General features: G+C 37.5%; 1 protein-coding gene across 8 annotated transcripts in view; it reads right to left on the reverse strand.

Annotated features, from left to right (window-relative positions):
* The window catches only part of DNAJC13 (DnaJ heat shock protein family (Hsp40) member C13), a 57,395-nt gene that overhangs the window by 35,770 nt on the left and 8,675 nt on the right, over window positions 1–12,950 (reverse strand). For all 8 annotated transcript variants that reach the window (XR_015275861.1, XR_002861150.2, XR_015275862.1 and 5 more), the window contains exons 3-16: window positions 8,836–8,911; window positions 8,209–8,358; window positions 7,820–7,861; window positions 6,558–6,758; window positions 5,288–5,494; window positions 5,107–5,202; window positions 4,875–4,966; window positions 3,951–4,117; window positions 3,772–3,851; window positions 3,523–3,692; window positions 2,592–2,691; window positions 2,229–2,336; window positions 1,578–1,733; window positions 775–831 (exon numbers count right to left, since the gene is read on the reverse strand). Coding sequence is in view for 5 of the 8 variants with exons in the window: in XM_023919333.2 (XP_023775101.1) it covers window positions 775–831; window positions 1,578–1,733; window positions 2,229–2,336; window positions 2,592–2,691; window positions 3,523–3,692; window positions 3,772–3,851; window positions 3,951–4,117; window positions 4,875–4,966; window positions 5,107–5,202; window positions 5,288–5,494; window positions 6,558–6,758; window positions 7,820–7,861; window positions 8,209–8,358; window positions 8,836–8,911 (1,702 nt within the window). In the remaining 3 variants the exon portion in view is untranslated. The remainder of the gene's footprint in view (window positions 1–774; window positions 832–1,577; window positions 1,734–2,228; window positions 2,337–2,591; window positions 2,692–3,522; window positions 3,693–3,771; window positions 3,852–3,950; window positions 4,118–4,874; window positions 4,967–5,106; window positions 5,203–5,287; window positions 5,495–6,557; window positions 6,759–7,819; window positions 7,862–8,208; window positions 8,359–8,835; window positions 8,912–12,950) is intronic.

Genomic DNA, 12,950 nt, shown 5'->3' on the forward strand with positions numbered 1-12,950 from the left:
TTTTACCCTTCTAGATGACAGGACTTTTAATAAACACCATAGTAACTTTTAGCTAACATTATCAGGTACACATTGATGGAAACTTGAAGATTTGGAACATCTCTATTTCAAGTGTTCATTCACTTCCATTCCAAGAAAGTAGTAGATGGGTTTCAGATGCGTAAGCCATTGTGATTCAAAGAAGCACTAACTTAAACCCTGAATTTCAACCCAGGAAGTGTAAAGAGTAAGTTAGCAAGGACATCCTGCAACAACCATGAGCAACCCTTGAGAAGTATGGACTTGGCCCATACATTACATGGTATGGAAACTTAAAGCCAAAGCAAGAACAGAGGCTGACATCAGTAGCTCTGGGACATTACTACTTGCTAATCCCAGTCCCACTCCATCTGGCAATGCACCCTAGGAAATACAGCCTCTCCTCCTTGAGATACCTCTAACATGCAGGAGAAGTCTGGTGGCTCTGAGGTATGTGGCTGAGCTACATACAACATTTACAGCCAAATCTTGACTGCAATATGAAGACATGCAAGCCATTACCTAATGTCCCAAATCACATGCTTTCCAAACCCCCAAGTGTAAGATAAAGCAAGTTGCTATATTAAACCACTCACAATTAAGCAGGTGTTCTGTTCCTCACCTTTCAAATTCCCCCTCCCCACTTCCCACTTTGAGAAGCTAATATAACAAACTTCTCCTGGTCAGCAACTTCACTTCCAAAATAGACAATACATATTTTGCATGCTATCCCAGTCAACATTGATAAAATCTCACCTCTATTATTGCCTTCATCACCAAACCTGCTCCTTTCACAATTGCCATGGAAGGGTGCTAGAACAGAATAAAAACAAACCAAAAAAAAAAAAAAAAAAAAAAAAAAAAATCATCCAAGTGCAAAAACTGAAGATTAGATCATCTGTGATTCAGTTTCCTTAACTAATGTACATGGCTGCTCTACCTCCAATTCAGTTTTGTGAAAACTAGCCTTAAGGGTTCATACCCTATCTTTGAACAAGCATCTCTCATGCAACTCCCAGACAGAATTCCTGGCACTGAACAGCAGTCTTTATCAGAGAAACTGGAATAATGATGAGGAAACTGGCTGACACAAGCTGACACTCATCAAAAAGCACAAGAAAATACTACTTCTACAGTAAGAAGGCATGGATATTTTAGCTAAAAATGCTACAATCCTTACAGGTTTATTACTGAAGAGGATGTTACTCTGGTGTTCTATCTCTTAACTCTCATTTACTGAGAAAGAAACAAAAAGGCAGAAGACTTTCCAGTCAGGGGAAGATCTCTGCATCTGTTGAATCTATCTGGAAGTCCAACCTGTGTTAAACAGGTCTTAGGCAGTCTATTCTACAATGATTTGGCGTATCATTCACCACAGAATAATCACCTCAATCTGATATCTGAAGGCAAAATAAAAGGCTGCTAAAACATTCACCAAGATAGAAAAGATTCAGGCACATTAACCAGCTGAAGACAAATCTGTCTTTTAGGAACACAAGAAAAAATTCATGTTCATTGATTACCTGAAGCCTCTAATAATAGTGAAAAGTAAGTCTTACCTGAAAGAGCTTAAATAATGTTCTTCCATTAGATGCCACCATTTCCAACAACATGTCAAACTGCTGCCCCTCAGTAGTCTCACTATATGGAGCACATAGGGCAAATGTCAGGAAGTCCAGAAGTGAACTAATTACTAGGGCACCTGTCCCATGATCCTGAAATTAGGAAGACAGGTATGTAATTCAGATACAGTGGTCCAAGAGTATTCATGATGCTGAAGCTGCTCTTCTTTGTCATGGCATTAAAATAGTCTGTAAACAAAAACTACGAGTTTAGAATACTCCATTATTTGGTGTATGGCACAACCCTGGTAAAAAAATTGGTTTCTATAGCGTATTGGAGATTCATACTACTTTTATCTAGTTTAATCCCACAAATCCAAGTTTATGCTATTCATTTACTTATCCAGTTTCCATATTAAACATACAAACATTTGTTGCAAGATATTCAAATTCTGAAGTATTGACAACTATGTCCTAACCTGTCAAGATCCAAGCTTAATTAGAACAAACTTCAGTGCCAGACAGCTGTATTTTCAACTGCAGGTGCAAATACCTTCAAAGAGACATCTAAGTATGACAAAAGCATTTTCATTACAATTAGGAAAGGCACTTAAAGAAGCTTAAATCTATTTCCAAAATTTGACTTACCACATGGGAATTAAATTTCTCTAGTAGATTTTCTAGAAATTTCTTTGAAGAAAGAAGGGAAGCTTTGTTCAGCTGCTCCTGCCTCAAGTCATAGTCATCATGCATGGGCTATAAAAAAACAAATATTCACTATGTAGCCATATTTCAACCCTAAGCTCTTAACAGCTCCAAAATCCACTCTGTAATCCAAAAGCTATTCTCTCTACCCACATCCCCCTTCAAGTTCAGCAAGAAATCACTGTATAACAAGTTATTCCATGTCTGAACACACTGCAGGTTGAATGGCAATCCCTATTTCCACATCTTTCAGTAGCCTGAAGTTCACGTATTCCAAAGTAAAAGAACCTGAAATTTAATACTTACACACATAAGAGCACAAAGCATGTCAATAGAGGCATGGGTTACTCCATCATTGTTCCTTTTGAGGGCTTTCACAACCTTCACTCCTAATCGTTCTCGAAATCTTTTGAAACGAAAGCAAAACCACTAAGATCAGAGAAGAAACTAAAATCTTAAAATTAAGATTAAATCTAGTCAGCAGCCAAGAGGGGTCTGCTCCCATTGCATTTAGCAAGCCAGTACCTTGATATTTTCATAAATTTGAGATTCTTGGTAGGAAAATATTGACTTCACTGTTAGCAACATGCCAAGCACACTCACCAAAATAAAGATGTATCTGTGTAGTTACAGGAGACTATTTACAGAGAAACAGAAGTTTATAAAGGTCTCAGACTAAGTGCTTCTGTTACTCCTCTCATCATTCTCTATATTATAGTTGCTCTATATTTCCTAGTCATAAATATTTCTAATAATATTTTGTTTTCAGAACAACAGACAGTTTTTCTGCTTCCTTATGTTATTTAAGACAAACTCCAAGCAGTCTGTACTTACTACAGAAGTGCAACCTCCTAACATCATTTTATCTTGTGTTGAACTGAAGACAGCAATGACATTAGCATACTTTGAGAATAAACAACTGCCTACTTCAAGGACGGATGAAGGTACATGTTAAAAATTTTTCCACTAGGAAAATCATTAAACTGTAGTTGCCTCAAGACAGAGTATTTAGCACATGAAGAATTAGCTTTACTTGCAAATTATTACCTGGGATTGTCAATTTGCACAAAAGCCGGGTGACAGCCTCATACTACTGAAAACAATCTTGTACAGTGTTACAGTCCTTTTCAGAAGGGAGTCCTAATTCCATTTCTTACTTTTAGACATAAGTTACTAACAAAAGCTCAAGACCTATTTTCATCTACTACCTCCAAGCTTTAAGAGACTTTGCACTTACTTTGGAAGCTGAGTAAAGGCAAGGAAGCCTGCTTTTGAAGCCACTAGTCGTCTTACTGCTTGGAATTGGCTTTCAAGCTCTGCATTAGATGCTGCAATATCTCCCTCCTGGGAGAGCAATGCTGTTATGGCATTATTAATGAGCTTCTCCTTGTTTTCTGAGAAGAGACCCTGGTTAAAAAATAACAAGCATTAATTCCTTTATGCATTAGCAACATCTTAAAAGGATGGGTAAAGGCTCTATTCTTACATCTTGTGTGACTGCATGTAGGACTCCACTGTAGGAAATGTTAGCATTGAACCTGAACACAGCATCTGCAAAGTTACCATCTGAAAAAAGACATACCAAAAGTTAAGTGTACAGTACCTGACTCAATATCTGGATGCCTTAAAGAGCACTACAAACCCAGCTAAGAAGCATTAGCTTACTTGGAGGAGCAGCCAAAAACTTCAGATGAAGGCTCTCTACTTCTTCATCTACAGGCATACTGAGTAACCCCCAACGCTGGCCTTTGTGTGTGGAGGTCATTTTCACACAGACATCTCTATTACCAGAGGCTCTCACTCCATCCAGCAAGCTAGCCAGGAGAGAATCTCTGTGTTGGGACAATGACACACAAATAGAATTTAAATCAGAAGTGGTGACAAAGAACCAAGGGGGAAAAAAATCACATCATGAAAGGCAGCAATACTTGGAGTCTCTAACACTACTGCAAACAGCTACACCTCTGGAAGAAACCATTAACTTTCAGTGTTCCTTCACTGACTGTTAGGAGAGAGCTGACTTGAACTCAGTATAGCCAGCTGCAGCCTTTCACTAATGGGATCAATTCTAGATTACCTGTTAATGAGTGACACATACTGTCAGCCAACTGATCCCTGTGCTTTCTGCAAAACCTCACTTGGCAGGATTAGACTGTATTACAACTGCAAGTGCACTGTTCTACTGGTTGTTTTAAATAGAATCAACTAAGACTGTTCCAAGCAAAGAGCTCAAAGGGTTCACAGCCTCCACAATTCCATACTACCTAGACTGTGCTTTCTTCCCTTGTTTCAGATATACTACTTAACCAAGTACTGCATACACAGAACTATATTGCTTAGGAGAAACATCTAATAGTCCAACACCTTTTTATGTTCATCAGAACACCTCTGGAGAGATTTTCTCAAAGTTAAGATGAAGGTAAATGGGAGAGATTTAGTTTCTTGATTTATAAGTGGCAAACTGCTAGAACAGCAAGGCTTGGAGTTAACCCCTGCAAGGGTCAAAGTTTATAAAAGCTGAGGAACAATAAGCACTACGATAAGTAGCAACTCCCATTAGAATCTATAATGCACAGAAGCTCCAGTTACCTTTCTGTTGAAGAGTATTTCCGAATTTGTCCTTTGATGAATTCAATGGTGAAAAGCTGGGGGTTTTCACAGTCACACACTATTGCAAATACCTAAAAATAAGGGACAAGTATAACATTCATGAAGCAGTGTTATTTAGCTACTCCACAAATTAAGGCTTACATATACTGTCAATTCCTCCCTTTTAGAGCCTTTATTTGAAGAAGTAGTACTGAGAAAGAATGCCCCTTACCTCGCCTAAAGGTTTCAAGGTTGCAATGTTGTAGGTAGCTGGATCCCTCTCAACTAAGCAAGCTTCTGTAAGAGCTAGTACTCTTTTCACAGGCTCCTTGTAAAACAAGAGAGAGGCATGCTAGGAAAGAGAACACTTAGTACTTAGTAGGAACCAAGTATGTTCAGTCTGACAGCCTTACCAAGTGCCTAGGTGTTATTTTTTGAACAACAAACTCTGCTAAAGATGTTATAGATTCATCATTGCTGTACTTTCCAAAGCGAAGATTCAAGTACTGCTCGAATTCTAGGGATTCTTTCCTTATCCGCAGAGAGATGCCTATGAAGTTGCCAGCATGCTCTATTGCACTCTTGATAATTTCCTCCCTCTGCTCAGAGGCAAACAAGTGCTGCAAATTTTGTAAAGAAAAAAAAATACATCACAACTGAAGAAAATCACAGTTCTATAAACAATCCTCCTCTGTATACCTAACAGTAGGGAATGTGCACAGTAGCTGGACTGGCCTTTGCTAAGTGCATAGTATAGACATGTATTTATTACACAAGAGATCCACTATTAACTTTACATTTGCCTTTAAAAAAATATCTACAGCAGCTATTCCTAAAGGATACCCTGCTATACATTAGTGTGCCATTAAAGTTGTGGTCTGCATGACTTGCCTGTCTACCCTTGGCAACAGACCCTGACAGCCTGGCAGGAGTGAGGACCCTGAGAAAGCAATTTCTACCACAGGTGATCTTCAAGGTTAGGGCAGCTCTAGAGGATCCGCTACATATTGCTAGTCTTATGCCAGAGAAAAGCATGCTGCAGAACAAAAGACATGGAAACCCTCATCTAGTCCTATTTTCTTAGTAGAGACTGAGGTAGTTATATATGAGAATTAATTTATGGTTAATAGTGCAAAGATCCTTTTCAGCTGCTTGAAGTACAGTACACAGAAACCCTGTCATCATTTTAGAACCAACATTATACTGCAGTATTTCCCAAGCAAAGTTGCCAATTAATCAGATCACAGGTCTAAAGAGGCAATGGCATCACTGGTCAGTCTATTTCTGAATTGAATCCTTCCATCAGTTAGGTAGATTAGTAACACACTGCCTGTCACTTCTGTAAATTTGAGAAATGACAGGAAATTCCACATCCACATTACATTTTACATATTTACTATCTGAAAAAACCTAAATATTTCATCCTTTCTAGTTCTTAAACATGTAATACACACAAAAAAAAATCCCTCACACCAAAAACCGTAACCAAACTCATACATAACTCTCAAATGTTTTAACTATTTTCCTTTCCTTTTAGGACCTGTCCATAAGCCTTGAGGCTCCACAGCTGGGTCCCAAAGATGCACATACTTATATGTTCCACCTATTCTGAAGTCTCATTATCAAATATGCAGTTATAAACATCCTAAGAACGATACCAAGATATTTTGATTTAATACTTACCAATCTACTAAATCCTCCATAGAGGATACAGAAGCCTCCCTGATAGCCAGTAATATCAACAAAGCCTTCAATATTTCTGTAGTCATAGGAGCACAGGACCTTATTTGTTGCAGGATCAATTTGGTCAATACCTCCAGGAGTCACTTCCAGAATCACAGGTTTCCTCGTATCACTCCAGTGATGCTTATAGCAGTTATACCTCTGCAGAGAGAGCTAATTTTAGACATCTACATATGTTCCATTACTACACAGCAGTACTTCTCTACTTAGCTAGTAAGTTCAAAAAATTATATAATTTTCCTTAATGCTCTTATCTATATTAAGAAAACTATGAAGGAAAGGAAAGTAGATGTAGATGTCAATTGACAAGGAGGTCACAGCTTAAACAATGCATGTTGAAGCAAGAACAGAATCCCAGAAGAGTCACTCCCAAAGGAAGTAAGTTCTCTTGTTGCAGAAGGTGGTCTACCCACTGACTTCTGAACACTGTGGTTAGATGAGGAAATAGCATTTACATCAAATACTGTTATTCAGCTAATTAAATCAAGTTAAGCTAAGTTTGTCACTGTAGTGAACATTTTTCATCTCCTGCAGTCATATTCCATTACAAATACAAACTTACTTAAACCAGCAAAAGTTAGAGGTCTGTTCTAAACTACAATAAGACAAAGGGAATCCCCATATTCCAGCAGCATTACTATGCTCATGCCTGAAGATTTATTCTATGCAGTACTTTAAATTATGTAAAGTAACTTTAAGCACTCGAAGTACTATCTTCTATGACTAGAAGACAAATACAAAGTCCAGCTCTGTAGACTGCACTGCTTATTGCTGTATTACCACAATGCAGTAAATGCCAATCTTGACTTACAGAAATCCTTCCAGGAAGCATCAAATATTTAGGATGTTAAGCAGAAAATATTTAATTAGAAAGTAAAGCAAACATTGACTAATTAATCAATGTTTTTCTCCTCTCCAGGTAAGAACTTCACATAGCACAGACCTGTATTTCAACAGTAACATTCCATGTACAAGTATGAGGCTCAGGCCAATCAAAGAGTTCAAATATTCTACTGGTGAAGAGGCTCCCAATGCTCTTGAACAAACTCCACTTTCTCTCCTCAAAGACTTTGGATCCAAATTCACAAAAGCTATTTTATGCAGCACATAGCACAAGCATAAAATACATGAGCAAAGTAGAAGTTTGAGTCTTTAGATCATTTCCTTAAACCACACATGATGCAGATAAGCCAGACACTCACCCGTCCTGTGATTTTTCCTTCTGAGAAGTCTGTCCTGAATCTCTGTTTTTAAAAAAGTTAACAGTGAATGAATGCAAATATGACAACCTATCTATCCAGAATGTCTACATTTAAGCTGACTCGTTTTATGGGACTCATTTTAAGCCTCCTCAGAAGGCTCACCATTCCACTGCAGTTTAATATATTCAATATTTGTAGCTTTACTCACTCTTTACAAATCATACAGTACCTGCTCCAACTGACACCAGATAAAGATCATTAACATAACAGCTCAAAAAACTTGCTTTCCTACTTTTTAGGCAGTGAAAGAAAGCATAATAAACTACCACAACTACATGGTAATGGTAACCAAGTACTTACTGCTTGCTTGAAGAAAAGAAAAATCTTACCAGTGCCTCTGTAAGGAGTTCTGTTCTGTGCTCTGTGGAAAATTTAAGTGTCTCGGATTTTTTTCCACTCCCTTTGCGAAAAGTGAGATTAAATTCTGTTCCTTGTCCTTTTCCAACAGGAGAAATACTACAGATATCTCCATAAGGCCACTAGACAAATGAAAGTAATTAGGTTATACCGTTAGTAATTTTAAAGCTACATCTCCTGCCCTTAAAACCTATAATAACCCTGTAACAAGATGACAGCAAGGATGCTATGTGACAGCATGAGCTTTAGCTTCCTATTTGATACTGTGCAAAGTAACTAACTGTCCCAACTCCCTTCAGAGACATAGCTTAGCAGTGATCAAACTTATCCCAGTTCCTTCAGAACAGTACAGCCAAAGGCAAACTACTACCTGTTGGCCAATAAAAAGAAATTGCTTAAAAGTACAAAACCCTACTGGGTATTTGTAGAGTAAACAAAGGCAAGACAGACCTTCTGTTATGTGTGCTTTTGTACACAGCTGCCACACCTTCTGGCTCTTCTGAAATCTCGTCAGACTAGATGGTTTCTTAAGCCTGAATGACACTATTCACTCTGGATAATGAACACAAGTCAAAATCAGCTTCAAAAAGGACAGTTACCTGATTTGTAACTTCCAGCGTGTTGGGGTTGTACGTGGTGATGGCATGGGTTCCAACTGAAAAGACTCGCTTATATCTAGAATACAAAAGTGTGTTAAGTTTCTCCAGAAGTCACAGGAAAATCCATACTGAGCTGCAAAAATGATGTTAAGAAGATATATACAGGTTTTTGTTAGGAAATGGATATGAAATTCTTTTTTGTTAGCTTCCAGTTTACCCTTATAATATGTTAAGCTCTTCTGCTCTATATACCCATAAAGGGGACATACAGGCTAAATACTATTAAACAGATTTACTTATGCATACATTTTTCTAAGTTAGTGGCTAAGTCAGGATCAAACTCTTGGAACTTGCACTGAAAGGTACTACCAGACAAGAACAAATTCTAAGAAGGCTACACAGGTAGAGGAAAAAAAACCTCAAGCATTCCTGCAATAGTCTAAAGAAGCATTTGTCTGAAGCTGTCTCAGCCATCAGTTTTAACACAAAATCCAATTTACACAATTTGTCACAATACTGTACCAAGTCAAAGTACTACTATAGCCAAGTCTGATTTTCTTTATCTTGAGGGAAACCAAAGATACCAAACTCAAGAAAGACTCAGATCACCAAGCTACAGTCACTGCACATTAATATGACAGACAAGTTAACTGTCACAGGGCTTAAAGAATAGCAAGGTACTTACTTCTGTTTCAAATGTATCAGACACAAGCAGCAATGAGCTAAAGCTACAAAATTTAGATGCATCAAGTGCAAAATCAAAGCCTTACCATGGCTTCATTTTCTAGATAATCTTCAAAATACACCCTGAACAAAACAGACTCTTTACATATTTCTGAATCTGGGAGTTTTGAAACAGCTAAGCAGAGTTTGGAACAGTAGATTATTAATAATACCTTATTACTTGAACAAACCATGTTCTCGGGCGCTCCATCTGGAAGCCATCCAGCCCAAAAAGTAAAGCCAAACCTAACCAGAGCCAGTGCTAGTAAAGCAACAGCATCTGAACATGGATGCCCTTCTTGAACTTGAACCAAATAAAAATAATTTGGCTAGCTGTCAATATTAAAACTGATTCAGTGTAGGACTTTAAGTTTCAATTCTGGGTAAACTGGGTTTGCTTGGAGAAGATATTATCAACCAGATGCTTCATTAATCTGAGTATGTGCCACATTAGACTGCATCAAGAGCCAGCAGGTCACTTTCATCCTTTTCTGCATTCTTGTGTTGCAGTCCTTTCTCCTCTCTCACTTGACAGGTTTGCAGCACAAGCCATCATTTCTGTAAAAAGTCAAACTTTGCTCAGGCTTCAAATATATTCAGAGCAGCTCCCACATATCCCTTATAACAGGAAGGTCAGGAGCATCTATCTGACAGTCAGGTAATCTCACAAACTTAATACCCTTCCATTTTCCATTATTATTCAAATAACCAGTGCGAGCTGAAACCTTTACTGTCCCAGAGTTTACTTAGGAACTAAAACAAGTGCTTATTTTCTTCAAAGTTTAGGAACATCTGCATTGAACAGATCTGCCACCATAATGATGTTTAACGTATTTGCAAAACCTATTTGTTTTTCCACATAGTTGAAATTTCCTTATTTAGGATGCAGGTTAAAGAAGTCATGAAGCAATGAAGCAAAACGTTTGATGCAACTCTACCTGCTAATAATTCCACTACATTCAGCCTGTCAAAGAATGCTCCAGATGTTAGTTCATAAGAAGAAACCAACTTCTCCTCTTGTTGCGCAATGTAGGTAAGTATTCTGTCTTTTATACAGCTTATAAATAAGGTTTAAGTTCTTTAGAACAGCATATCACAAGTAATAAAGCTCTTTATTACTTGCTCAAGGTTTTGTTTACTTACTTAGCCTGCTATGAGCTGCACAGTGCTTTGTCACAGAGTAAGGATTTGCAACCATTACACGAAACTGAAGACCAGCTTCCAAACATCATAGCCCCTTCCTTTTCTCCCCTTATGCTCAAGCCTACATTTCAAGATTCAGGAAGCATTTATTATCCAGAGTTTTTAATATGTAATAGGACAAGGAACACAAGAGAGAACAGCAGTTTTGCTGAGTTGCCATTTGCCTTGTTTCCTCTCCCTAGGTAAACTCAGAAGACCCAAGTTTTGTTTCACTAACAGAGAAGATTCAGAAGTCAGCTTTTATATGTGGTCTACTCTTGTCCAGAATTTCATGTATAAACATGTAAGAAAGGTATTCATACCTCCAGGACTTCAAGAGTTTACTATTAATTATCTCTCAAACTACTCTGCAGTACTGTCTAATACCAAGCTGTTTCGAGAAGAGTTCAACCAAATGTTCTCTTCCCCACAAAAAGGCCTGTTCACTGGTTATTTCAAAGCACCAGAGAGACCTTTAAAATCAGAATGAACCTGGCAGATAAATGTCATACCACCACACCCAACAAAAAAATACTTTTCATTAATTTCACAGATATACAGATTAACACTGGAGCATCATCATTTGCACTACTGGAAAATACTTTATGGACACACAGAGGCCATATTCAAAGTGACAAATTCTATGAGCAGTCAAAATGATTCAGTCTCATTTAGCACCACACATTAAGTTACTGGGTTTTTTTAATATTATACATAGATTATACTGAGAATGTATGACTATGAACTGAGTGGACTAAAGAATTCAAATAGAAAATTACTGAAAACCAAATAAGCTTCTGCTGCAACAAACAAGAGGCAACTACATACTAAATACTTCTTTCCCCCTCACTATAAAAGAATTAACACGCCACTAAATTTGTAAACTAAATCTGTTCTAGACTTTAGACTTAGCCTAAAGCTCTATAAGACTTCTCTAAGTGTACCAGAACATTACAATCAAGGTTCAAGACCATAACTTCACGAGCTTGCCTCAGGCTCTTAAATGAGAGAAGTTGGGCAAAAGAAGAAATCTGAGGTTTATGTATTTGATTTTCACCAACTGGCTCAAATCACATGCACACTAAACTTGCACATATGCCACAGAAAATTCTAAGGAAGAGACCAGACATTTTCTGCTGGGGAACAGAAAGATTAGGAGGAACAAACTGTTCTAATATTCTACTGCAATATAGTATCTTATTGTTACTAATAGAAGTAGTTTATTCACCCATGCCCACATGATTCCAAACGCATGGATCATAACTCAGGTAAGACTCCATTTACACAAGTACCGGATACAATTCTACTGAGATAAAACTAAATACTAAACAATTTCTTTCAAGTCAATTGAAACTCTGACTTGGTAGAGGAAAGATTTTGCACTCAGAGAGCTGCTCAGTCTAGTCTGGACTCTGAACTACTCAGAGTTTTAATTTTTGCTGACAAAAAAGCAGGGAGCTCTTTGATTAGACTTTGAAGCAACCTCATGGTTCTTCAAAGCACAACTGTGAAAGATTCGTGACTGCCGCTCCTTGCAAACCCATTCTCCTTTCCTTCTCAGTATTCCCAGTCTTTGATAGGATGAATGTGTCAGACAAAAAGGAAAAAAAAAATCATAATAAAAAAAAAATCAACCAATTTCAATTTACTGGTCAACCAACAGATTTGGACAATACCTCTTCATAAAACCATTAGAAACCAATCAGGTCTCATGTTCCCAAGGTGCAGATAAAACACCCTCTTTGCTATGCTGAAGTCTAGATAGCAAGGAAAAGCCCCATTCTACAGAGATACTATGCATGTGAAAAGGAAAAGTGGGTAAGCATACCAAATAAAGTTCTGTAACAGCTGACTTCAGACATAGCATAGCAGATAGCAGTTATGATAACTTAGTGGATAATTTTATTAGACATTCCCAAGCTTTTACAGACAGAAGCATAACCAAAAATTCATTTTTAGATCCAAAACCCGCATTATGATCAGATTTATTTCTATTAGCAAAATTTTTCAAATTATCTCAGTTAGTAGTTTAACTGTTTAAATAATCTGTTACACAACTTCTTAGGTGTATGTATGTATATGTGATACTCATCTATTAACGTACATAAAACACTACTCCTCCATAAACCTGTTCTGAGAAGAAACATTTCCACTTTAAAATTAGTGTTTTATTACTAAATTCCAGAGACCCAGAAGGTGACAAGGTCAGA

Source organism: Cyanistes caeruleus, chromosome 1, assembly GCF_971803275.1.
Source record: "Cyanistes caeruleus chromosome 1, bCyaCae1.hap1.1, whole genome shotgun sequence".
NCBI classification, from domain to species: Eukaryota; Metazoa; Chordata; class Aves; order Passeriformes; family Paridae; genus Cyanistes; species Cyanistes caeruleus.